Here is a 27,031-nt window from a genome sequence, read left to right as displayed (position 1 = left end):
AGCCAACTCTTAAGGCGCTGTTTAACTGGGACCTTAGGTTGGGCAACAAGCTAAGAAATCTTTATCACCACCTTTCACTAGGAACGGGTACAAATTCAGTAACATTCTCCTACAGGTGGTGGGGAGAGGGGACATAAGCGTGCCGTGAACGGTTGTGGGAAAACAAAAACATACCACAGGGGGCACCTGGGTGGCTCAGTGGGTTAAAGCCTCTGCCTTCGGCTCAGGTCACGATCCCAGTGTCCTAGAATCGAGCCCCACATCGGGCTCTCTGCTCAGCAGGGAGCCTGCTTTCCCCCTCTCTCTGCCTGCCTCTCTGCCTACTTGTGACCTCTCTCTCTGTGTCAAATAAATTAAATCTTTAAAAAAACAAAAAAACATTCTACAGGCCTACAGCAGTTTGAAAATGGCTCCCTCCTCTCAAGCAAGACTTCATCTCCCGTCTACATGATGGGTATCTGCAAACACAACCTTAAGTCTGTGCACGTCTCTGCCCAAAGATTTTTTTTTTTTCCACTCCAAAAATTAAGTAAGGGGGTTGAGGGCATTATCACTGCACCTTACACGGACTCGATGAGTCATTTTAACGGATAAGTAGAGCGCTCTACTTACCACCTTATCCGACGAGATGACGGATGGGGGAACCTTTGAAACTTATAAAGCAATCTACGAACAGCCTGCCTAGGCCAGGAATACCTATTGCGGGAAAACACGCCCCAAAGACACGGCCGGACCTTAGGAAGCCCGAGGGGACCCAGAGAGCGCAGTTCCCAGCTCAGCCCCGACCCGACGTCCACCACAGCCCCTCCAGCACGTCGCGCGGGTCGGCGGTTGATGACCACGGGTCGGCTGTTTTGATGAACAGAGGACGGCTAGAAAGGCCGGCAGGCTCGGACACCACGCGGAGCCAAAGCACGAATCCAGACGCAGTTAAAGAAACCGCTCTCAGGCTGGACGAAGGCGGAGCCGTAGCACAAGCTGCGCCCACTGAAGAGCCCTAAAATGCTCGTAGCAGGGCTAGGACAGCCCCCAGCGCGAGGCACTCTGGGATTTGTAGTTTACTTCCCCGCAAGCGTTTTTTTTCCCATTCCCGTCTCCCCGCCTTAACGTCGCTTTTATTGTCTCCCTCTTCTTCTAGCACGCCGACTTCCTGGTCGCCGCACGTCCTCACGTATGACTACACTACCCAGAAGTCTCTTCTTCGCGACCCAGCGCGCCGCGGGCACCGGCCTTCTCCTCTGGACTACAGTTCCCAGAAATCCTCTGGAGAAGTGTTTCCCTCTCTCATTTCCAGGACCACAATTCCCAGAACCTTCAGCTGCACGGCGGTTCCCTTTTCACTCGATCTCTTCTTGAGCTGGCTGGGCTTCAGCCGGCCAGCAGGCACTCAGCGAAGACGTGATTCGTCGGGACTGGGCACAGGGTTTCCTTAGCGGCCTGTTTTTCCCCCCACTCAGTTATTCCCTTTACAGGCCGTCGCGGCTGGCCTGAGCGGTGACCTGGCGGGCCGCGCCTGCGCTCTGCCCCGTTTCCTGCCTGGCTGGTGGCGGTGGCCATTTTGTTCATCCTCCTCCTCCTCCTGCTCCTCCTGGTTGGAGCGCAGTGTCCGGAGCGGGCTGGGGGGAGAGAGCCCGAGAGCAGGGTTCGGTGGCTTTTCCTCTGTCCCCAGCCAGTGCCCGGAGCCCCCCTCCCCTTCCTCCCCACCCCCTCCCCTCCCCAGCCCTGCCCTCCCCCTTGTCCCGGGATCGCTCCGTCGCACCCACCATGATGGAAGACGACGGGCAGCCCCGGACTCTGTGAGTACCCGAGACGGGGGTTGCCAGGCGCCGAGAGGCCCGGGCACCGCGGGACGCTGAGGGAGGGAGCAGGAGAGTGGGGCCGAAGCTGGGACTTACGGCGGCTCCCTGGCCGGGGTGGCGCGGACGCGAAGTGCATTCCTCTTCTGTCCCCTTTTCCTTGGGAAGGAAGCCCTCCCTTCCCCCAGTCACTTCCTGGGGTCTGGGGTTGGTTTCGACCTCTTCCTCTCGCGCCCTTCTTTGCACACCTCTCCTAGGCCGGGTTTCTGCACGGCTGTGGCTGTCAGGCCCGGGAGAGCTCCTGCTCCCCCTCTGCTGTGGGGGCCCTGGACTGGGCCGGGAGCTGCCGGTCCCCACGGGGGCAGGGCCTGGGTGGGGGTGGGACCGGGGGTGGGACCGCAGCCTCGTGCCCCGCGGGCCCCGAGGAATTAGCGCTCTCGCCCTGCACGTCCCCCAGCTCCATCGCTCCCGGCTCTTCTCCCAAGCTAAGCTCTCCGAGGAAACTGGACACTCTGACTCCACTCAACCCCCTTCTCTCTTTCTGCCCCACGTGCCCCCGCCCACGCTGTCAGAGATACTCGCCAAGCGCCCGCTACTTTTGAAGTGCAAAAGGGATGCCTCTTGCCGCGGGAGCATCTTTCCCTTCTTGGAAGTTTACTTTGAGCACTACCTACGCTAAACTGACAACCAGTTGTTAAACTGCTTTTGCTCTTTTGGTGTTACCTCCTCCTAATCTGTGTGCGCTTTGAGACCTTCAGAATTGGATCAAGTGATGTCTAGCCACTATTCGATGTGTGTCTTCTGAGCGCCTTTTCTTTTATCTTGCTGTTTTTTTGTTTTGTTTTGTTTTTACCTGAAGCCTGATCTAATGAATGAATTTCATCTTCCAACCGCTTATTCGAGTTTTCCTTTCTTTTCTAATGAAGAGTGATGACTCAGCATTTGCATTCCTTTCCGGATAGTGTGGCACTCCTTTCTTTTTCCTGCATTTAAAAAAAAAAAATCGGAGTAATTGCTAATCAAATGTTGGCTACCTTCGGTTTTCCTAGCCTCTGGAAGCTCAGCGCACCTACCTCCAGTACCAGGAGTCAGATCACTGCTTTGTTTTCTCTTGCCTCTGCCTGATATTGATATGATCATAGTCCACTTGGCTCTGCTCTCTGTTGGGGAAATTACTTTGGGGGAATAGATGAAGGTGGGTGGATACTCAGGAAGTTTGACTAGGTTCTCATCTCTTCTGCCAAAGAAAGTCCATTGGGTAAAGAAGATAGATACCTATTTACAATGGTTTGGCTTTTTTGTTTCATTTGGGGGGGGGTTGGGGTGGGCTTGCACTCTTTTATTCCTATTTTTCTGAACTAAAGTAATTGCCATCCTGTTTTGAGAATTTGAGGCGAATTTAAGCACATAAAATGCTTCAGTGAAAAGTCTGTTCCGGAGAACATTTATGTTTTTATTTTGTGCTGTCTCCCATTGCTTACTTTTTTCCCCAGAAAAGAGAGAATTGGGATAATTTGAAATTTGCCCTTTAAGATCTGTTGAAGCCAAGGCTGGGTAGTTAGCCACATGTGCTTTGATGAAAGCATCTGGGAAAGTTGAATTTAGTGCTAGCTAGTGTATATTAAACAAAAGTTACATTGTATCGAAACACCTGAAATGTCATCATTGCATCATAATAGCTACTGAATAATTGGTAAATTCTCATGGTACCTTTCTCATTAACTGTATCTGTCTGTTCCTTAAGAAGAGAAATTCCTGGTTTTGTCGGGCTGAATAATATGCCATTTCACTACCTTTAATTCCTATAACTATCTTTGCATTTGCTTTATCTTCATCTCCATCAGATCTTGGACCCTTCTTAAGTAGACTAATGAGCTAACTTTGTTGCTTATTTCTTAACCTCTCCTTTCTCCAATCTCCTGTTCTTTCTCTGAAACACACTTGAGTCGTCTATGTTTACAGTTGTCTAAGATTATGTGACGTGCATACATGTGAGTAAAGAAACATCTTGAGCTTAGTTGTACCTGTATGTCAGTACATTTTTACTATTCTGTCTTCCTTTTTCCTTCTCCCACTCTTCTCTATGGGAAGGGTTTTTTTTTAGACAAGGACTGCTACATCTTCCTAGGTCTTAACCCTGCAGCACTTAGTTCACTGCCTGGAACACAAGAGGTACTCAAATATTTTACAATGATTATACTTCTTTTCATTGAATTAATATTAAGTTTGGTTTTTTTTTTTTAAAGTCCTGATTAATGTAAAATTATGAACTGACATGACCGTGTCATACATGGTGTGGTCTGTTGATTTGTATATATATTTTTTAAAACCTTCAAATGTGGAATTTTGAGATAAAAGCAAATGTTTCAGAATTGGGATTTCTTGGTCAGATTTTAATAAAAATAATGCACAGTATAGTTTTTTCTAAGCTTTCATTTTACCTAATTCCCCTCAAAGGGTTCTCTTAGGTGTAAGTAACATAACAAAAACTTTGAACGTGAACTTTAGAGGTTGACATCTAATAGGGTTTTATTTTGTTGGTTTATGGAGATCCTTTTATTTTACATTGTGATCTGTGGGTTAGGTTTTCACGTGGCCAGTATATTTTAAAAGAATGTACTCTTAACAAAGCTTATCTTAAACTGTTTCCTTAAAATGCCTGTGTGTTACTAGTGAGGTTTTTTTCCTGCAGACACACACAAGCTAAGACATATGGTTCTATCATCAGAAAACAATATGGTGTTTATAGCCTAGGTAGGTCTTTAAATATTCATTACCTACAGTATTACTAATTTATTTGATGGTATTTAAAGTGGTATAGAATTGCTTTGATGTTGAGCCTAAAGTTTATTTATCCTTTAAAGGTCTGTTTTCTGATGTTTTCTGTTCTTATTTGACATTTATTTTGGGGTAATATGTATTTCATAACTTGTGATCTAAAAAAACAAACGAGATCATGCTGTGTAATCTGGTGTTGGAAATAAACTGCCTGACACCGACCTTGTGGGACCCACATTTCGGACTTGTGGGTAGCTTTTCAGTGCACAGATTTGATGCATGGTATATCTGAATCTATAACACAACATTAAATTACAGTGGTGTTCTATTGTAGTTTAATTAACTTCATTTATCTCATGCCTCAAAATGAGTAGGAATTGTGGATCTGGGATTACACCATGGTATGCAGTGCCATCCTTTAAGGCTGTTCTTTCTTTCTGATAGAGGCTGTCAAAAGGAAGAAATAAAGCAGTGATTTAGAATATAATCTGAACATCTGAGGGCAGTAACAGAAGAAACTATTAGATCCTGTTATAAAATTGATGAGCTATATGATGGATTTTGCTGTATTATGGCTGTAATTAAGCACCTCGGCCAACTTAATCATATTCTGTTTCTTTAAAATGTGTGTGTCTATATCCCTTATGTAGGTGGTCAGTTCACTTGTACTCACCCTGTATCTTTCCTCTACCTTGCCTCCTTCCTAAAATGAAATACTGACAAATTGATCAGTTCATTAGAGGCCCATTGAAGGATATTGTTACAAAATCTCTTCTAACATAGGAGCTTGTCAAGAACAAAAGTAAAAATGTTACTTTCATGGAAATTTAGCTATAGTGTCTTGTGTAAAAGTGCATGAATTAATTTCAACCTTGATAGGGCTACTCTTTTCAGAGTGAGAGCACATTCAGTGTTGAAAAAGCTTGGTTAGCCTTCTGAAAGGCATGATGTTCTTAACTTAAAATTCTGCCCAGTTGGACATAGGAAGTAGTTTGGCAATGTGAACTTTTGCCTACTGTGAAACTGCCAAGTTTCTAGTCTCAAATTGGATTTTAACCCTTACGTTAGGGATAAAAGCACGATTTCCCATTTTTAATGCTTTAGTTCCTACAGTTCCTGTTCATAGAAGACAAAATAGACCTAAGGTATGCCTTTTTTTTTTCCTCGAGTAAAAAATTGTTTTAGAATTTAAGTGTTTACTCTTTGAATTCATCTTTTAATATAAGAATTTGAGCCATTTGTCTTTTTCTATTATTTTGTATGTTCTTCAAGTACAAATTTTATGCTTAAATACTTGGAATTTTAGAATATATTGACTGCTTCACAAGAGAAAGAGTGAAGTGTGGAAACTATAATTTAGAAAGAGAAAATAAACTTCAGTGTACTGCCAAGAGATGATATTCTTTCCAGGTCAGGTGTTGAACGTCTGCCTTAAATATTTTTGTTAGTATTTATTTGGGGACATAATTTTATGGTAATGTAAGGTACTTAAGCAGTGTCAAACAGTATTTTAAAAGCTATAAGGAGTTTCTCTGTTGAATATTATGAAGGATGAAGGTATATGCAAATGAATGAATTACAGAACTTGAGTAAAGGAAAAGGCAGTCAGATTTGGGTAAAATTTAGGTGAAATTATATGGTGAATTACATCCCTTTCAGTCTGGTAAATTAAGATGTTCTGCGTGTTGTTATGGAAGACCTTTTTTATATTAGTTTTGGAATTTAGTTTGCTGCTTCCCCACTGAACTTTTAGAGGAGATACTTAAAAAATAGGAAACCTTAACCTGGATTTTTGTATTTCATGACATTCTAAACTTAGATTATCATTTTGCTCTTTGGCATCGGTGCTTGAAGTGTAAATTACTATATCGAAACATGCTTGTAGAAATTCTTCAAAAATTTGTAGCTTACTCTGAAAAGATTGACTTGAAATAAAAATCCTATTAAACTGTAAGAGCTTTAATTGTGCCTGTTAGGTGTGGAAAGTAACTAATGCCCATGCAGCTTTTTTCTGAACAAATCAGTATTTAAGCAGTAATGCAAATTTAAAACTATTTAGTTTACTTAAATTTCATGATATAAAACTGGTGATCTATTTTAACTTTGTTATTAATGACAATATGTGAAAATCAGTTTTATCCATTTCTCTTTTTTTCTCTTAGAAATTGACTAACTAGCACTTTAGGCTAAATGAATATAACATTTAGGAGACCAAGGTCACTTATTCATTTACTTTGTAGATAGTTCTACCTTGTACAAAAAGAAATTATTCCCTGGATACAGGCTCACAAATCCCTCTGAGTTAAAAAAGGACAGGCAGTTGTCTGGCGAGCTTATGATCCTATAACCTTTTGCTACTGCTGGAAAAAGTGTGTCATTCCATGGCCTACCAATGGGTCTGCTCTACTTTAATTATAAGAAAAAGATGGCATAGTAGACCTAAAGCTGTTTGTCACTGGTTTAGTGGTTAAGTAACATCGGACTTGTGGTTCAATTTTAGTACAATGTAGATACTAGTACCCATTGTAATGAAATTCTTACCTGAACGGGGAAATTGCTACTCATTATTAATCATATAATTTTTTTTTACACTTTACCTTTCTTGGTTTATTTTTCCCTTTTGGAATGTTCCAGCTTAAAGCAGTTATGTATTTAATATGGTAACCATAGATGCAAGGCTTATTTTGGTCTCAGTACTCAGTTTCCAGATGTTACATATTATCATTAGGAAAATAAAACAAATCCTTTTAATTATCAGGAGAAGCTATGTTAAACTTTATAAATTAAATATTGTTTGGGTCATTAGGTTATTCACAACAAATGTGAGTTTTAGGATTTATACACCGAGTACCAGAAAGACTTAAAAGTTCAGCAAATTATGAAGCTAAATTAATATTAAATCCATGTCACAAGAGAAACCAGGTGGTCATTGCTGGGTGGTGGTGGTATTTTTTTCTGAGTTCTTTTAACTGTATTCTGAATTTTTTAATACAGGATACGTATATTCAATATGTAATTAAAAAAAAAAAATCCCAGATCCTTAAATAGGCATAGTGAAAAGTATACCTACATGTCTTAAATTTCCTCTGAATTTCTGAAAAAATCTTTATATTTGCTTTTTTATCTATATAACGATGTATTTTGTTGCTCTCATATATTTTAGACTAGGAAATTTTATCATTTTGTCCTGCTTTCCTAAAACAATGAAGATACGTCATCGAAAAATCTTGTTTAGCAAGACAAAACAACACCTTCTAATCTCTGTGTTTTGCTAACTTTACTCTAATTCTGGTCTTTGTTCATGTAATTGTTTTTATTGGAGGTCTAAGATAAACTCACCTTATGTCTAATGCCTCTTTATTGATCAGGTGTTATAATTAATCAGTATTTTTGGTGATATTTGTGTGTGTGTGTGAGAGAGAGAGAGAGAGAGAGAAAGAGAGACACACGTACACACATTATTTTGAATTGTGTTTTACATCCAGAAATTGTAGTTATGTGGAGACTGGTTTAAATTTTTTTATTATTTTTATTCTAATAAATAAAATGAGAGTGATATGTAGGATACAGAATAATAATGCTTTTAGGGTATGCAAGGTCACATTGATTTCTTTAGAAAATGTTTGAAGTGATACTTTAGTGGCCTAATTTAGTACCTTAGAACACTTGGGCTGCTTTTCTAAATGAGGGTTAATCTTACTTTCATAGGACTAGACTTAATTGGAAAAAATTTTATTGAAGACAGAGGAAGTTAAAATGAAATAAAAGGTATTAAGTGATAATGCATTAGAGCCAGAGCTGAAGGGAAATTGCTGATAATGTATTCTTTTTTTCCTTGAACAGATACGTAGGTAACCTCTCCAGAGATGTGACAGAAGTCCTTATCCTTCAGTTATTCAGTCAGATCGGACCCTGTAAAAGCTGTAAAATGATAACAGAGGTAAGATCTCCCAGTTCCGTGTGCGGACAGCGTGATGTTTAATGTTGTGACATCCATGAGTTGATGAGTATCATTTTAAAATATCATTTTAAGCCTCAAGTTATTCTGATGGAGAGATTCATGTTTGTTGTGTTGACTTACTACTTGGATCTGGCAGATAAACAAGGTTTAGAATGGAGTTTCATTTGAAAGGACAAAGTTTGTGTGCCGTTACTCTCATATGGTCATTCTTCAGGGTATCGTTACATTCAAAGTGATTCTGCTTGTAAAAAATTGTTAGCACTTATCTCAAGAGTGCTGAGAAGCTAGATAATGTTTCATACAATTCCAGTAAGAATGTTCCTGACTCAGGTGATACACATTTAAAGTTTCGGAAGCGGTCTAGTAAAAGAATGGCAGGTTCTTCCGTGCACAGTGTAGCACTGTGCCCCTCGCGTATCGCTAGTGAGTACTAATGACAGCAGCTTTACACAGACTGTTAGGGCGATCATTTTATTTTCCTTTTTGCAAAGAAAACTTCGTTTTTATACTCTCCTGGTTAAGATTGTGTATAGCAGTGCCCAAAGGTGTGTTTCAGTTTGTGCTCTTCTTCCTTTCTCTTGATTCTCCCGCACACTTCTTAGACTGTTTACTGTCTACCAGCCGTGCCGGTAAGTGCTAGAGATTCGCTGCTGAATAAGACAGTTCTTAGCACTGTACAATTTTACAACCTGATGAAGGAGACAGAGTAGTTACCAGGCACTAATGACAGAGGATGAGAAATGCTGTGGCAGCAGGCAGCACCAAGTGCTGTGGGAGCACTGGGGTCCAGTACAGTCTTGGGCCCGGGAGGCTTTATTGGAGGAGTCAGTGTCTAGGCTGAAACTGAAGGATGGCCGTGGGATCCGAGGAAGAAGGGATTCCGTGGGAGAGAAGAATGTCGGTCCAGTGTGGTGCTCATGAGAGTAAGTGGGAAGGTAGAGACCGTAGCGTGGTTGGTGTTCTGAATGGGTTAGTCATAAAAGGTGCCAGGAGGTGAGGCAAGAGTGTTCGGCAGGGGCCTGAAGCTATGTTAAGGAGTTCGTGTTATACCCTGGGAGGGGAACTATGAAAAACCTGTAAAGCAAATTGGCCTTTTGATTGTCTTTCCTAACTAATAATCGTCCTTACGCTGTTCCAGTACCTCATCTTCCCCTCCTGTCTTTGATTACTCATTCATTCATTCTTTCTTTCATCAAAAATGTACTTTGTGCTCAGAGCGCTGAGGCTATAGTGGAGAGCAAAAGGGATGAGTTTTACATACTATTGAGAACATTGTTAACAAACAAGTAAACAAGGTCATTGCAGATAGGGATAAGAGCTGTGGAGAGAATAAAGCAGTTCTGTGATGGGGGTTGGAGGGTTGGTGTTTTTGTAGGCTAGGTGGTGAAGGAAGACGTCACCTCTTTGATCTGAGACAGGAATAACAAGATGGTGCCATCTAAGTTAAGAGTTGGAGGCAGAGGGAATGGCAGATACAAAGGTTGTGAATTGGTAATGAGCTTGGTGAATTCATGGAACCAAAGAGCAGGATGGCTGGAGTCTGGGGAGTAGAGGGATGTGGTGGAAAATGAGTGTAAAGAGGCAGGCAGGCAGAGTTCAGAATCACCTAGGGAAGTGTGCGCCATGACACAGAGACTGGATTTTATTTTGTTTGTGGTGGAGTTTTAAGTGGAGTAATGAGGCACTCATTTGCATTTTTAAGATTATTTGGAGACTGTCACGGAGAATGGGTTGAAGGGGGCAGGAGTGGAAGGAGGGAAAGCAGTTGGGCTTAATTTACTAGTCTAGGTAAGAGATGATGGGGGCTTGTTTTTTAGATGGGGAGGTGTAGAGATAAGTTTGAAATATAATTTAGAGTTGGAATCAGGAGGACTGGATTGGCTGGAGGCCATAAGGGAAAGGAGGACATTAGGAAAGACATCTTTTTTTTTTTTTTTTTTTAAGATTTTATTTATTTATTTGACAGAGAGAAATCACAAGTAGATGGAGAGGCAGGTAGAGAGAGAGAGAGAGAGGGAAGCAGGCTCCCTGCTGAGCAGAGAGCCCGATGTGGGCCTCGATCCCAGGACCCTGAGATCATGACCTGAGCCGAAGGCAGCGGCTTAACCCACTGAGCCACCCAGGCGCCCTAGGAAAGAAAGACATCTTGAAAGAGTCTTGTTTGTAGTTGTGTAGATGCTTGATACGACTTACTTGCTCAGATGGGCATGACCAAGGGAGGTGTAGGATGGATGGGGAGAATGGTGGGAATCAGGAGTTCTGTTTTGGCAGTGTTAAACTGAAGGTGTCCATTAGACATCTGAAGGAACATTATATGTGAGTAGTTGGATAAACCGAAAGACAGTGGTGATGATACCAGCCTGCGGTGGTATTTAAACTATGAGACTAGATAAGATCTAGTTTCTTGATCTAAAGAAAGTGCTGATAGAAATAGGGTGGTCTAGGTCTAAGCCCTGGAGCATTTCATCACTTAGGGTGATGTTTAGAGTTTGAATAAAGGGGGAAGAGCTGCCTTCTGGAAGATCCTCAAGTGAGAAAACCAGAAAATGAAGAGGCTGTGTGGAATCTAAAATGGAATATTTAAAGGAGGAGGAGTCATTAGCTGTTTTGAATTCTGCTTCAGAGTCAAGGTGAGGACAGAAAAAAGATCACAGAGGTGGCAGAGGGGTCACTGGTGAGCTCAACACAAATTTTAAGTGGCCTGGTTGGGTAGGAAGCCAGCTGGAGTAGGTTTAGGAGAGAATGGGTTGTGAGAAAGTGGAAGTTCTCTAGAAAGTTTTTGAGAAACATTTGATAAATATTTATTTTAATAGTATTCTTTTTAAAACTTGTGTGCACAGTCAGCCATTTGTGGGGAGAAGGATTTGAAATGAATTTGAAGTGAATTAATTCATCCATATTCTACAACTCCTACATTCACACTTGTATATAGCTGCAAAATCTCGTATTTCTCTGTCTTGACATTTATGTCATCCAACAAAAATTGGTGACAGTACTTATTAAGGTAAGGACATGGTTGCTTTTTAGAGTGTCCCTTGGCATAAATGGGAAGCTTCCTAAGAGCGTGAACTCTAGTACAGACTATCTAGACTATTTTCCTTTCCATAAATTCCACTTCAGTACATGAAAAATGCTTTTTTTCCTTAGTTTTGTGATTTTTTACTTTAAATATTGTTTATCTTAGATTCTAGCTTTCTCTGTATACTGTTATGTTATCAGTTTTTAGGCTAAAAAATTCTCTGGTGGTTGGGTTGGGACAAAAATCAGTGGTGTCTTAAATGAGATGCATTATGATGTGAGTGAGTGTGTGTGTGTGTGTGGGTGTGTGTGGGTGTGTGTACATTCGCATGTTCATACATTGAATGGGGTTAGCCTGTTACTGTTAGGTAAACTTGAAGTCATTCTGCATGAGTTAAGGTAGTTTACTAAAGCCTTTTGTTACTATGGATCTACATTGGATCTCTGTATGTCTTGATGTAATTACCATTGTTTTCTGTAGAGACCATCAATCAGGGCAGAAGAGAGAGATGTAAAATGAAAAATTGACTAGCATAGTTTAGGTTGCGGTTTACCTTTAAATCTTTTCTACAAATGAACATGATTGGTAAATGTTAACTCTTTAGCAAGAGGAATTTAAGTGCATGTTTTTCTTTGGACTCTTTTCTCCATTTCCTTTCTCTACCTCTTCCGAACAGAACTCACATGGCTACAGTAGGATTTTTGTATGAGAGCCCATAGTTTTCTTGTCAGTATTAATGATCACACTTTTTTTCCCTCAAGGAAATGCCTTCTGGTTGCTTCGCCACTATTGTTTTAGACGTCTTATTTTGGATTTTTCTTCTAAAACTTTCCTGGAATGAAAAACAGTGGTTGTTGAAAAGATCTTTATTTTATCTGGTATTTTGTACCCCTTGTAAGTGCAACTAGAATTCCACATTTTAAAATAGTTTTTTGTTTTGTTTTGTTTTAGGGCATTTTACACTGAACAGTGATGTGTTTAGCCTTATGCAAAAAAAAAAAAAAATGTATTTGTACAGTTGTGTAGCTATTTGATACAGGTTGCAGTTATATAAAATTTATTTCCATTTTGGTTGTTAGATTATAAAGTTGCTATAACTTCGGTCGTACTTTCTAATTATCTTTATAAATGTCTATTTGCCAAGTCCTGTCAAGTGTAATATTGTTAGAATATATTTAATAAAGATTTCCTATATTTTTTTGTGACATAAAATTGTAGCATTGTCCTGGAATATTTATTCAGAAGTTCTTTTCTTGATTACTAGCATGTTTTTCTGGTCTTTCAAGACTAAATTCAAAGTATGTAGCATCTCCTGTTCATTAGGATAGTTTGATAGTTCATTTCAGTAGCTGGTTAAACATTTACAATTTTTCTGTTCTTATTCTCATTCTTTATCCAGAAAAGGAATACATAATCTCCTCTCCTCCTGTGCAGTGCTCACCCTAGTTTCAATCATAAGTAGAGTTTGTAAACTTGGTTCATTTTTGTGTTTTCTTTTATCATGGGATATAGTTTATGAAGGATTATGAGGCGTAAATAGAATTCATCCTTTTGAAAATAATGTTGGGAGAGAGAAGAGCAGTGGTAAGGAGTGGTCCTTAAGGTTTTGTTTGGCCTAATATAAACTTCTGTTTTACATTTAACATATTTCACCAGAATGCCATATTTTTTTTTCCTTTAATACTGATAATTAGGATTCTATACTGCTTTGATGGTTCTGCTTGAGTACAACAGTATTCTGAGGTACAAAGTCAGGTGTAGCTATAAATCTTATTTTTATAAGTGTTAGGCTTTCATAAACTTATGCAATCTCACCTTGTACATTCCTAGCTGTCAGTAATGTTTTTTCCTGGATTTTCTTCTCAGCAACCCGATAGCAGAAGGGTCAACTCTTCTGTTGGATTTTCTGTTTTGCAGCATACAAGCAATGACCCATATTGCTTTGTGGAATTTTATGAACACAGAGATGCAGCTGCTGCATTAGCTGCTATGAATGGGAGAAAAATTTTGGGAAAGGTAAGATAATAGAATGATGGCACTTCATGAGTATATATTTTTGCTTGTCAGATTAGCGTGTGTGTGTGTGTGTGTGTGTGTGTGTGTGTGTGTGTGTGTGTGTTTTAGCTTGTGTTCTTTTTAGCAAGTTTTTAAACAAATATTCAGCTTTGCCGAGTGGTGGTTTTGCTTTTATTCAGCCTAGTGTTTTTACAAAAATTATCCTGTTTGATAAATGATGTAATAAGTGGTAAGTGTTAATGGTTCATAATGACATGCCTAATAATTGTATTAAATATAATCTTTATTTTTAGGAGGTCAAAGTAAACTGGGCAACAACACCAAGTAGCCAGAAAAAAGATACTTCCAGTAAGTACTCCTGCTGCATTTTACTGTGGAAGAGTTCTGAAATTATCCTGGCAGCGCTACCAGCTTAAATAGGGTTTTTCTTCCCTTAGTGTTGCCTGAAAAAGGCTTATTAGTAGCTGGCTCTTTAAGTATTTGATTACCAAATGCTTTGATTTCAGATCACTTCCATGTGTTTGTTGGGGATTTGAGTCCAGAAATTACAACAGAAGATATCAAATCAGCATTTGCCCCCTTTGGTAAAATATCGTAAGTATCATACTCAATACTATACTCAATAGTGATAGGCAAAATTGTATATGATTAACATGTACTGGAATTAAGATTTTCTTTCCCTAGTTAGTGTGACTTTTTTGTTTGTTGTTTTGTTTTGTTTTTTTGATTAGTAGATGTTGTTGAAAATGTTAATGTCATTTCAGTGTTCTGGGGTCTTGTTTTCATCTAATCCTGTGTATGATATGTTAAAATTTTTTAAGTGATTCTGTTTGTTATCTTTGAAGCAGATGTTTGGGTGGTAAAGCTTATTATAAAGTCCAACTTTCTGTCAGATGTTTTCAAAATTTGGTGGTTAACTAAAAGTGAATGTGATGTATACTGTGTATTAAATTTTATAGGAAGAGTTTATAAATTGGGAAAAGTAGGTAAATCCTTGGGTATATGGTGGTTAAATTGGAAATGTACATGTTTAATTACAATGATAAATGTGTTTTGATATTTTAGCTGAAAAGTAGTCTATTATAATACTAAAATGTTTTGTTGTCTGAGCCATAAATGTGGGATTAATCAGTAGATGTTTTTTTGTTATTGGTATTTGATTCTGGTAGTTAGGGCCCAAATGTGGTTTGATTTTAACAAAGCTTATGCTCAAATCTCATTGTATGTTATGTAATCAAATATATTGGAAAATTGAAAGTGGTTTTATAAGTTCTATAAAATGTCTGTTACAATGTATCTTTCTGATTAAAATCCGTATATTTTATGTACTTCCTGTAGATTTAAATGAAACGTTGTAGTACTACTTAAAGGAATATGTTTCACCTAAGAACAACAATATTCTTCTGTATACAGTTTGTTGTTCTGTAGATTTATTTGAAAGAAAGATTTAATTCTTAATTTTCTATTTTGATATTTGCTTTGCTTTTTAATCTTTAAATGTGGTAAGTAGTACTGTTTTAAAAATCAGTATAAAAAATAATACAGGTTGCTGTTTTTCAATCTTTATTTATACCTGAGACCTGCAGTTTTTCTAAAGTCCAAGTCACAATTAAAAGTAATAGCATTCTGGTTATTTTGCAGAATTGCTCATAAGAATGGACAGGATCTTGAAGGCTAACTGCAAGGAACTGTGCACACTGGAACTCAGTTGTAGATTTTTTTCTCATTTCTATTTATTCTTATTATACATTATTTATATATACATATTTTAGTATTTACATTTTAACATTCTATATTCAGTGGAGTTCTATATTTCCAATCATCTTAACTTACTCACTAAAATTTCTGTGTAAATTTGTTGTTTTCGTACTGGTGTGCTTAGCATTGTTGTTAGTTTTTTATTCTCCTTTCTTAAATTTCTGAAAATGTCAATTTTTCAAAATTTACAGCTGCCCAAACTCCAAAATGATGGTAGAGAATTGACCAAGAAAAATAAAGAAATCTGTTAACAGGCCATGTATGCCTTTTTAATTCCTATTTTTACCTCTTTTTCAATTTTTTAATATTTCATATATTTTGTATCACTAGGCAGAAGACATTTAACTATTTAGAGATTGCATGGTAAAGTAGTTAGCATTGTTACAGTAATTTATAGACCAGTAAACCTTAGAGGACACTAGCCAATAGAATATTAGAAAAGGAAACTATTGTTCCTATTAATCTTCAAATTTGAGCATTTAGTTTAGAAAGTGCAGGCTATTTGATTAGGTTGCATGTTTATTACATGTTTTTGTCCTACTGCTTTTTTCTAACAGGTAAAGAAGCGTTAGGGAGAGTTCAGGAATGGCAGTAGTTAATTAGGGCTAACTGGAATTTTATTTAAAAAAATGCTCACAATACAGTGTGTGTGGTTCCTTTTAGTTTTTATTTTGAGGATGACTCTTACTTCCCTCATTTAGCTGTGCTTCTTTTCACAGGGACGCCCGAGTAGTTAAAGACATGGCAACTGGAAAATCCAAAGGCTATGGTTTTGTATCTTTTTATAACAAACTGGTATGTTCTTTCAACTCAATATAAATTTAATCCAAAATTAGTGGTTAATCGGAATCTTGAATATTCTTAGATATTGCCTGTAACACCTTTTAGGTAATTTTCTGTATTTTAATAGTAGAGTGTAATTGTTTTCTTGGAAATAAATAGCTGGAAAAAGATAGGCTGGTTGTAAGAAAGTGTATCACGGTTGCATTTATGCATTGGTGAAGATAAGATGTGTTGGAAGTCAAACTCAAGATTAGGACATATGAACTCATCTCAGAATTTGGAGGGAAGTTAAATAATATTTAGCCTGAACCATGAAAATCTCAGTTTTAACTTTTAAATGGTCATCCATACTTTTATAGCTACGATATTAATGACTACAGCAAAGTATATAAATGAAAATTAAAACAATTCATCTTGATTTTTTGCATATATTCTTAAAGAAAGAGGTACCAAAATGTCTTAAGCATCTGTATTAACTGTAAGATCCGACAATAAAGTGGGCTTCAACGGTAGCATTTTAGACCAGTGTTAGCAGCTTAGATTACCAAGATAAAGGCTGGGAACTGTATTCTTTCTTTGCTTAAATTCATTGCAAATTCCCATTAGTTGCAATAAACTCATTTTTACTGGCAGCATTCTAAATCCTAATGCAGAAGTCTTCTGTCTTAAAATGAGCTATTAATCTTGTGTCACAGTCATAATCCATTGCTACAAGAATGTTGATTTTGGGCTAGGTGGTTTAGACCGTAGTATTGGGAGGTTCTATATATTCTTCAGTAAAAGTTACACCTCAGTCAGCCATCAAATTCAGATATTTTTGGCAGTCTTACTTTCCCTCTTTTTGGTAATGAGTGGGGTTATAATTTTTTCTTGCATACTTGAATTATGATAAATTTCCCTTGTTGCTTAAATGTTGTACTAGTATTTTGAAATCTGTGAATAAATATAGTTTCGATGTATCACTGGAGTTGATACCAAGGGATAGTTAGTATCATTTTTGTGTTATTAGTTCAGTTTTGTTTGAATTCATTCCCTGTGCTGGTAAGATTTGGATTCAGGGGTGCCAGCGTGTTATTTCATTTATTGGTCTTATATGCTACAATTTTCTTTTCTGTGTTTGTAATTGCTCTTTCTCTTTTTTTATCTGTAGGATGCAGAAAATGCAATTGTGCATATGGGAGGTCAGTGGTTGGGTGGTCGTCAGATCAGAACTAACTGGGCCACACGTAAACCACCTGCACCTAAAAGTACACAAGAAAGTAAGATCCGTGTACTGCATTTTGTTAAAATTATGGCTACGTCACAAAATCATGAAGTAGCGTCTTGATTTCTTGAAATTTAAATTTTATTAGCTTTGTAAGGCTCAGTTCATCTTGAATTTAATTGTCTAGTAATAATTGGGCTTTGATAATTAATGTAGTTGGGGCTGTGAACCAGCTGATTCTATAGATCAGATCATAGCATCAAGAAAAAAGTTCTCTTTTTTCTCCCTCAATGAGGTGTATCTTTGTACACAGTAATCAGTTTTATACGACTGTATAATCATCAACATTTTTGTTTTCTTTCTGTATATAGATAACACTAAGCAGTTGAGATTTGAAGATGTAGTAAACCAGTCAAGTCCAAAAAATTGTACTGTGTACTGTGGAGGAATTGCCTCTGGGTTAACAGGTACAGTGTGTGGTCTTCTCCCCTTCTCCGAGGAGCTTTATCCCTCTTAGTGTCAGCGTCATGAGCCTTAAGTATTTTATTCATGTGTTTTTGTTTCTCAGATCAGCTTATGAGACAGACTTTCTCACCATTTGGACAAATTATGGAAATAAGAGTTTTTCCAGAGAAAGGCTATTCATTTGTCAGGTAAAATTCTGTCTACAGGTTGCTCTGCTATTTGACCCGTTCTTTTCAGTTACATTATTTGATCCCCTCGGGTATCCGCCTTCGTTGTTTTAGCAGTTCTTTGCGATGTAGAATTTTAGCCTACCTGCATAATGTATTTAGGAAAACACCAAGTTGACAGTTATAAACTAATGAGTTTCTATTATTTATTGTGTAAGTTCTTTAAAAAAAAAAAAAAAAAAAAGACAAACCCTCATATCTTCCCCTTCTAGATTTTCAACCCACGAAAGTGCGGCCCATGCCATTGTTTCGGTGAATGGCACTACAATTGAAGGACATGTTGTTAAATGCTATTGGGGTAAAGAATCTCCTGATATGACTAAAAACTTCCAACAGGTAATTCGATTTTTCACAGCACTTTTTAAGGTTTCCATCTTACATATCTACATAAAAGCTTTAGAAACTCTGTAAAATAAACAGAAAATAAAGCATATAGCTGCTTTCAGTTTATTTTTATTAATGCTTTTTCGAAAGTGATTATTTTGCGGTATTAACTGAATCTTAATACTTTCTTTCCACAGGTGTCACCACCCCAATAAACTTAGACAATGATAAATAACAGAGTCCTATTCACATAAGGGTGCTTACTTAGTTTTTCTCTTCCTTGTCTCCCACTTTCTTCAAATACTGTGTTTCTTACTTACTTCCTAAAATGGTGATTTGTTTTTTCCTAGGTCGACTATAGTCAGTGGGGGCAGTGGAGCCAGGTTTATGGAAACCCACAACAGTATGGACAGTATATGGCAAACGGGTGGCAAGTACCACCTTACGGAGTATACGGGCAACCGTGGAACCAGCAAGGATTTGGAGTAGAGTAAGTTGTCTGGGTTTTTCCAGTGTGGAAACTGATATAGTTTTGACAAAAGAAATCAAAAATGTGTTTTTCTAGGGGGAAATCTATTTAAAGTAAATTCATCAAGCTATTCGTCATGGTGTTACAGAAACCTTACGAAAAGTGATTTATAGTGCTAAAAATTTGCTTTTTATTACCTAGGTGAAAGGTGAGGTTGTGGTAACATTTGATGTTTTCTACTATCTCTATAAGCTGTTGGTAGAATTTCATTTACATTTCTAATCTATTTTATCATTTATTTTTGCATGGAAAGGGTCTTTGTCTAGATGTGTTTAGAAATTTAATGACTTGTGTCTGTTGGCTTACGGGAGAAGTCTATAAGATTTACGTGGTACAAAGTAGCTTGCGTTTTTTTCCTTTGTTCATAGAGTAGGTTGGTCCTTTGCACGTTTCTCCCCAGGCCAGCCCAGATCTTTATTTTTACTGGTTCCTTCTTCCTTCTCTTTCCAATGTGAATTTTGTGATTTTTAAATTTCTTATATTGATGTACCGTGTGTGCAATACATGATAGGTAGGTGATTTTTCATTTTTTAAAAATCAGTTTTGAAATGTTCTTCAGAGAAGTTATTGTGTTGTGATTACATTAACCAAAAATTTAAGACTATTGTTGGGATACGTATTGTACATGTGTGGATGCGTGTCATTTGTTTCTTCGCCCTTTGTTGTGGGTGTGTTGATTTCTTGTTGTCTATTCTATGATGGGGCTCTTCTTGTTCTTGTATAAATGGGTGGATAATATTTTCTTCGTGTTTGCTCAAGATTTTTTTTTTCCCCCCCAAGTCAATCACCTTCTGCTGCTTGGATGGGTGGATTTGGTGCTCAGCCTCCCCAAGGACAAGCTCCTCCCCCTGTAATACCTCCTCCTAACCAAGCTGGATATGGTATGGCAAGTTACCAAACACAGTGAGCTGGGACTCTAAACAAAATTGTAATTCATGATAGCTTCAGTTTCCTGTGACACTCTGAAGACATGAAAGTAGACATCGGAAAATGAAAATATTTATTTTAAAAATTGAAATGTTTGGAACCTTTAGCACAGCTTTGCTTTGGTGAAGGACACATGTCTTCTAGTTCTGCCTTTTTAAGTTTTTGTTCATGATGGATATGAACATGATTTTTCTTTGTGTACAAAAACTAAAATAAAGTCAATAAAGACAATTCTGACTACAAATTTTGATATAATAGGAGAAATGGGTAATACATTTTGATTCTTAGATACTATTCCATTTTTATCTTGCTGTTCAGTATTTTAACTCACTGTGTTTTTAAAAGAGCAAAAAAAGGGAGGATCGTGGAAAACTGGGAATCACATATAAGTTCATCCTGAACCTTGATACTCCCCTCCCTCCCCCTGAGGTGGACCACATTTGAAGTCAGCAGAAAAAAAGTGTGATACTGAGAAGAAATTGCATGATTTTGGAGTCGCTTTGGAGGAAATAACTTTATGCCTAAAGAAACTGAAGCCAGACTGATAAAGGAATTTTACAAACTAAATAAGGAACAGCATTATCTGAGTTACTTGAGTGAATGTTGGTGGTCCACATAAAGACATGTTTTTAAACCTTTAAAAAGTGTTGATTATTAAAACTGTAGTAAATTACATTTCATTTTGGGGGAAATTCCAAGTATGGTGTTTGTATTAAAGTCAGACAGTCATACTTGTGCTTTTACATAAAGTTTAAATGATATACATTGTAAATATTGAATAACTACAGTGTTTAAAAAGCATGCTTCACCATAGAAGTAGCAGCAATGTAATTATTTGAAGTAACACTTAACACACTCCACTGCATTGAATGCCGTGGACTGATAAGAATGTTTAAGACTGACACTTCCAAGGTTGGCTACTATGTAAAATTAAAATTATACAAATTACTATACAGAAAAAGCCTTAATTTTAATTTCATACAAATCTTTGATGCATTAGTACATTTTAAAATGTCATTGGAAATCAGATTTCTTTTTTTTTTTTTCCTTTACATCACTTGGTATGTAAATACCTTGATTAAAACCTTGTAAACCTATTCCAGGGTTCCTATAAGTTGTATAGTACAAGTGTTTTTAAAAAAAAAAAAAATCTTGGGGTGTTTTTTAAAATTAGATATATTTTGCCCGAGAATTTTTTTAACAAGATTGCTAAAACATCTTATTTAGACAGTTTGATGTACCAATTTATAATTGGATATTCAGCTTAAGTAGTACACAGAGTTGTGACTTTTATTTTTATTTAGCTTTTTTTCTTGTGGGTAGTGTGCATGGGATGACGAGCCTGATCAGAGGCTGAGTTGTACGTGTGCAGAGTTTGTAAATGAACCACTTGGGTAGATGGAGAAGACAGAAGTTTGCTTCAGAGGTATTTTTCTGGCTATGTGGATAAAATCTGCCTCAAATTTCTATCCTAACAAGAATGTACAAGAAAAAATCCTATGTATTCGAATTCTGACAGCTAGAGGGTGCAAATGTTTAGGGCAGTGTATTTGAAATGTTGCTTTGAAGCCTGGGCACCAAAATGAGAAAACCCTTACCAGAGTAAGATGCAATTAATACCCACAAAGCACTATTTTTTAAACGTCTAAGGTCTTAACAGTCAGCTTTAAAATAATGACGGATTTATAAATTGGTGACTACAATAATTTTGGTGTTATTCTTCCCCATTTAGGAAAAGAGATGTATTAAACATGAATATTTGCAGGGTCTGAAATTCATCTTCGGGCCAGGTTTTTTTACGGCACTTTAGTTTTAACCACAGGAGTCCTCTGTGATCCTCTTCTGTACAAAAGTTACCCTTATTTCTTTGTTTATGGCTAGTGTCCTTGGGGGATGTTATGGTAAAGTTACTTTATATTTTATAAGGAGAACACTCAAATTATATCAATTATGCCTCCTCGTTTAAAATTTCTTGAATATATGTGAAACTTGAACAACTAAAGACTTTTTTTTTTTTTTTTTTTAAATATATCAATATTCTCAGTTTGCCTTTTTTGGTCTGCCAGTAGATTAAGTAGCTGACTGTGGTAGCAGCGAACTATAGCTGCAGTGTTTTCCTGGTGGTTCTAGGATTTCATAAGATGATCCAAGCTAGTTCTAGCGCCATAGAAAACCTATTTCTAAAGTGTCCTTCGTCTCAATCTGAAACAAAGATTTCATGATCAGCTCAGTTAATGGAAGTTATTTCATATTAAATGGTTTTTAAAATACAAAGCTACTTATCCAAATGAAACGCACCATTTTAAAATTCAACTGTCAAGCTAACACAGACTCAAGTCTATTTTATAACAAAGTGAAGTCAGTGCTATCTTGATCAATTTAAGCCTAAGAATCGTTGCCTTTTCCATGTTCATTAAAAACAACAGCAGAGATTCTTTGGCATGCGAGAAAATGTTTCTTACTAATATTTCGAGATTTATTTTGGTGATGTGTTTCTGACTGCCATCTTTGCTCTAATAATCTCTTTATTAGTATTTCCCCCATACCATTCCCACGTGATTTTTATGTCTGCTGGCAGTGAGAGGCTAAAATGACTGGCCAACGTAAGCCAAAGCTGTAAACCACAGTTGAAGTAAGTCTTTCAATAAAGACTAGACTGTCTGATAAGTGGTTTTTTTCTTATTGTCGTTTATTACTTAAGTATTCCTTCCAGGCTGCCATGAAATAAGCAATTTTGTTTTATTAGTAAGGTATGTAGAATAAACATTTATTCAGGATCTGTTGCTATGTTCTGTGTGTCAAAAGTCCATTAGCTTTGTTGAATTAAAAAAATTTTTTAATTAAAGTTTAATTTCTGGATATGGAACAGCAGAAATTTGCATCCTTCTAAAAAAGTATGCTCTACTGAATATTAATACAGTAAAATTTCATTAATTTAGAGTTCCCAGATAATGGAAACCCGTTGTTTTACCACAGCTAGGTTGATCTTTGGTAGTATCTGTGAGTAAAGTTTGCACTCAACAAACAAAAAAATAGGAAAAGAATTTATCCTGAGACTTTTCTAGCTGGTGTGCCCAAATTAAATCTTCCTATTTGTTAAAAATCAGCATTTGGACTTCAACTTAAAACATTTTGAACTTTGAAATTGCATTTTTAGTATGCATTGGAAAGCTGCAAAATGATTTAGACTTCAGTTTAGCCTTCTGTTAAGTGGTCCAAATGAGAAGGTTTTGTTAAATACAAATTCTGCTGTGTATAGTAGAGAAGTGTCCTACTTATGTGTCCAATAGGTTACTATGAATTAGATTGCCATCTATTCTATTTTGAAACAAGGAAATTATGTGAATAATTACAACTTCAACAAATGTGTTAATAAGTACAGTCTATTTAAATGGATCTGCTATGGCAGTTAGTATGGAGGCTAGAAACTGATTCACAAGGTGAATTATTACTTTGTGTAAATATCTCTTTGCGGGGCAAGAATGATTTTTGGTTTTTAAACCCTAAATGTGAAAGAAGTTCAGTTTATATCTAGGAAATAGGGGAGGGGTGGGGAATTATATATAGTTGGTTTTTTTGTGGGTTTTTTTGTAATCTTGGGCAAAAGAGGGTGCTACTGGTAATCGACTTTTTGATCGTTAGGATTTTGTTTGAGGGAAGAGAGAGCTTAATCCACACAGCGTTCACAGTTTGGTTTTTAAACAAGAATATCCATGAAAGTCACAGTTTCTGACAAAAGGTATGTATCAAATAAATGATTTCCTTGATGATCTAACTCAGTTTAATACAGATACTGAATTTTAACTTTTCCAGATTGTTGTGTTTTTTGCAATTCACTAAGCATTGTTTTGCTGGAGTGTTCCACTGGGAAAGTGATCCCCATATTCTAATATTTTGAAGTCAGCTTGGAAAGTCTACCAGACGAATGTAGCTGGAGAGCCGTCTACTGGCTGTTAGAAGAGGGGCAGGCAGCCCTGTGGGAAGTAAGCTCTTGAAATGGAGCTGTCCACTTGGTCTTGCAGCTGGACTCAGCTTGCCTGCAGTCTCCTGTTTTCACTCTGCTTCGTTCTGGTGAACCGATGAGCATTTGCAAAGAGCCTAATTCCCAGCTGATACTGGAAAATTGCATTTTTAAGGTAACCCAGGTTTTGCTATAAACCATTCAAAATCATAACTTGTGCAACTGTGATTTTTTCGCCTCTGTTCTTTCTTCCTTGGGTTTTGGTATACCAATGAAGAGAAGTCCAAAACCATCTGAACAAAATGGGCATATGAAGTATGTAGCCAGATGCAGCGCTGCCTGTTCTGAGGGGTGATACGTTGTATATGTTTTAAATTTTCATAGTTCATTTTACTGGGTAAGAGTTCGGAGTTGAATTGTTTGGTATGGGGTTTATATGATTACTTTTGCTCACAGAAGTAAAAGTAATTCATAAATCTTAACCTACCTAAACAAGATTGAGAATGCCCATGTAATCTTACTTTGCTTCTTTTTGGAGAAGACTAAACTTGTAAAAACGTTAGTTTCCTTTGACTAGGTTGTATTTTAGCCTGTGGCCCTGCTCAGCCTTGGTTATCTGTTTAATGAGAATTTGGACCTGGAAAGGGGTGGTGCCAAGGATAAAGAAGGGGGCAAAGGTCGTTGATGTGGGAACAGACCGGCCCCAGGCAGGTGTAGCAAACCCTGGTGATCAGGGCTTCAGTGCTGCTATTTCATGTTTCTTAATTTAAGATGACATGCACATATTACCAGGAAGACTAGGACACTTAGCAGGTCCTTGAAAATAAAATATTACCAACACCTTTGTCTTATTTACTGACCCTGGTCTTTTTTTTTTTTTTCCAGTTTCCTTTAATAACGTGTATCTATCTATTAATGTATCTAGAAGGCTCTTAGAACGTTGGGCAGATGCTGTGATTCCAAATACTGCCTTCGAGCATTTTCAGTAAAATGGGATTAAGATAGGATTCAAAATCCACATTTAGTTTATTATAACCAGGAATCTTTTATTTTTAAAAATGTTCAGCATTTCCAGATTGCTTTGCTACTTTTGTATCTTTGGTTCTGTCATCCTCCACTAGAATGTAAGCTCCGTGGGGGCAGGGATTTTCTTTCGGTGATGACCCAAAGCCTAGGACTTACAGATCAGTGCTTGGCACATGCTAGATGTTAAGTAAATGTTGAATGCCATGACTATGATGGAGGAAGTGAAGGTAAACATATTTTAGTCTCCCTTTTAAAAGCAGAACACCGGGCACCAGGGTGGCTCAGGGGGTTAAAGCCTCTGCTTTTGGCTCAGGTCATGGTCCCAGAATCCTGGGATCGAGCCCCTTATTGGGCTCTCTGCTCAGCAGGGAGGCTGGCTGCTTCTCGCTCTCTCTCTGCCTACTTGTGATCTCTGTCTGTCAAATAAATAAATGTAAAAATCTTAAAAAAAAAAAAAGCAGAACACCACTTGGTGTTCTGCTGAACTAGAACTTGATCAGAATCAAGTGGGTGCTTGTCAAAATGCAGATTCTGAGGATCCGTAGTTGTGGATGAAGGTAATCTGAAATCAAGTTAATTGGTGTGGATTCCTTTTTTCCTCTTCTAACTCTTGTCCAGGGAAGAAGACCCTGTTGGCCATAGTCACACGTTTTCAGAAAAAAAAAAAAAAATGGTTTGGGGGGAGTGCATCATCTCTGTAATTGCTACCCACTATAGCTTGTCAAGCATCTTTGAAAAGTGATTAGGATGTACCCCTTCTGCTAATGCCCTGGGGTGCACCAGGTAGGAATCATAGCTGCCCCTGCTAGCACGCTTTCAGGAATGTGAGTGATAACTGGGCCGTGGTGCCAGATAGCTTGGGGAGGATTACTTCTTTAGGAAGAGGGGCTATCAGCAAGGCAGGAATTGGGTTTCTGGACAGGCACCATTGGAGTGTAACAGGCAACCTGGAAATAGCCATGGGAAGTGACACAGATAAGATTCTTAAAGTGGCAATTATATATATAGCACATAGACTAGATCTAAAGTCAGTGTGTGCCTCAGTGTATTTACTGATTAAACTGGTTAGAGCAGAAGGCAGTTTCTTTGTTGGTTAAGTGAGGACGAGAAGACAACTTACAAAAGACTTGTACAGTGTTGGAAAACAGGTCACCTGAACAGGTCTTTCATGGCCTGGTGTCTGCCAGGCGAGCGCACAATTAAAATGGTGTCTTGCTTAAAGTTTGGTTTGCCCTTCAGTCCTGAAGGGTGAATATTTATTGAAGACTTTGTATTCTTTGGTTAACTCTTAAATGTTCTCTGAATCTAGCTCTTCTGTCAAAGAGAAAGGTTTTAAATATTCATAACTAGAAATTACTTCCATTTACTCACAGATACTTACAATCTCACCCCAGTCTCCTACCTCTTTCAAGCAAATGCTTTGTTTTGACGTTAGATTTGCTGATGATTTTGTTAGACTTACTAGGCTGGTGACAGAATGCAAAAATGGAAATAACAAAAAGCCTGTCAGTTTATAGCTCTTGTCTGCGCCCATCTCTGTCCTCCCCCACCGCTGGCCCAGTCCGGCCACCGCCCTTCATCTGCAACCCTGCAGGAGCTCCTACCGCATGGACCGAGTAGGTATCCGAGCATTCCGCGGAGGAGTACACCTGTGTGCCCAGCTCCACTCACAAAGTGAACTCCGTCACACGTCACACGGTGGCAGGAGATCGGGCAACAATGTTGCCAGCGCCCAGAAGCCTGCCTGCTCTTCTGGCTAACGCCACTCCTCCCCTGACATAACTGGTAGCCTGATTTCTGTGACCATCGATCAGTTTGCTTTTTTTTCAAACTATATAAATACAAAGCTAAGCAGTTTATATCCTTTTGTATCTGATTTACTTAATGCTCTGAGTTGTTGCATGCCTAGTTTTCAATGCTGTCTGTAGTGTTGTGTGAATGGGTGCCACAATCTATCCATTCTGCTCTTCATTAAACACTTGGCTTGGGTTCCTGGGTGGCTCAATCAGTTAAGCGTCTGCCTTCGGTTCAGGTTATGATCCCAGAGTCCTGGGATCGAGCCCCGCATAGGGCTCCCTGTTCAGCCCTCTTCTCTCTCTGTCTCTCATGAATAAATAAAATATATTAAAAAAACAAAACAAAACAAAACAACACTTGGCTTTCCATTTGGTATTTACGTATAGTGCTGTAATGAATTTTTATAAATGTCTTGGGAAACAGAGGTACTCCTTTCTGTTGAGTCTATATCTAGGGATGA

At 38.0% G+C, this 27,031-nt stretch overlaps 1 protein-coding gene across 10 annotated transcripts; it reads left to right on the top strand.

Moving 5' to 3' along the window:
• The first annotated feature begins 1,612 nt into the window (after positions 1-1,612).
• TIAL1 (TIA1 cytotoxic granule associated RNA binding protein like 1) lies at positions 1,613-22,454 on the top strand. Of its 10 annotated transcripts, none has more exons than XM_032312313.1 (13): positions 1,613-1,796; positions 4,489-4,550; positions 8,418-8,514; positions 13,421-13,570; positions 13,864-13,918; positions 14,077-14,164; positions 16,048-16,123; positions 17,262-17,370; positions 17,687-17,782; positions 17,884-17,968; positions 18,220-18,343; positions 18,682-18,821; positions 19,641-22,454. In XM_032312313.1, exons 3-13 carry the CDS (start codon positions 8,503-8,505, stop codon positions 19,765-19,767), a joined length of 1,062 nt encoding a protein of 353 aa, XP_032168204.1. In that variant the 5' UTR covers positions 1,613-1,796; positions 4,489-4,550; positions 8,418-8,502; the 3' UTR covers positions 19,768-22,454. The 10 variants fall into 10 exon arrangements, with proteins under 10 accessions (XP_032168204.1, XP_032168203.1, XP_032168202.1 ...); XM_032312314.1 differs by lacking the exon at positions 1,613-1,796 and adding an exon at positions 3,897-3,968; XM_032312312.1 differs by lacking the exon at positions 4,489-4,550 and having other exon boundaries at positions 13,472-13,570.
• The last annotated feature ends 4,577 nt before the right edge of the window (positions 22,455-27,031 follow it).

The sequence above is a fragment of the Mustela erminea genome, chromosome 14, assembly GCF_009829155.1.
Source record: "Mustela erminea isolate mMusErm1 chromosome 14, mMusErm1.Pri, whole genome shotgun sequence".
Classification (NCBI taxonomy): Eukaryota; Metazoa; Chordata; class Mammalia; order Carnivora; family Mustelidae; genus Mustela; species Mustela erminea.
This window is presented reverse-complemented; position numbering and strand designations above follow the sequence as displayed.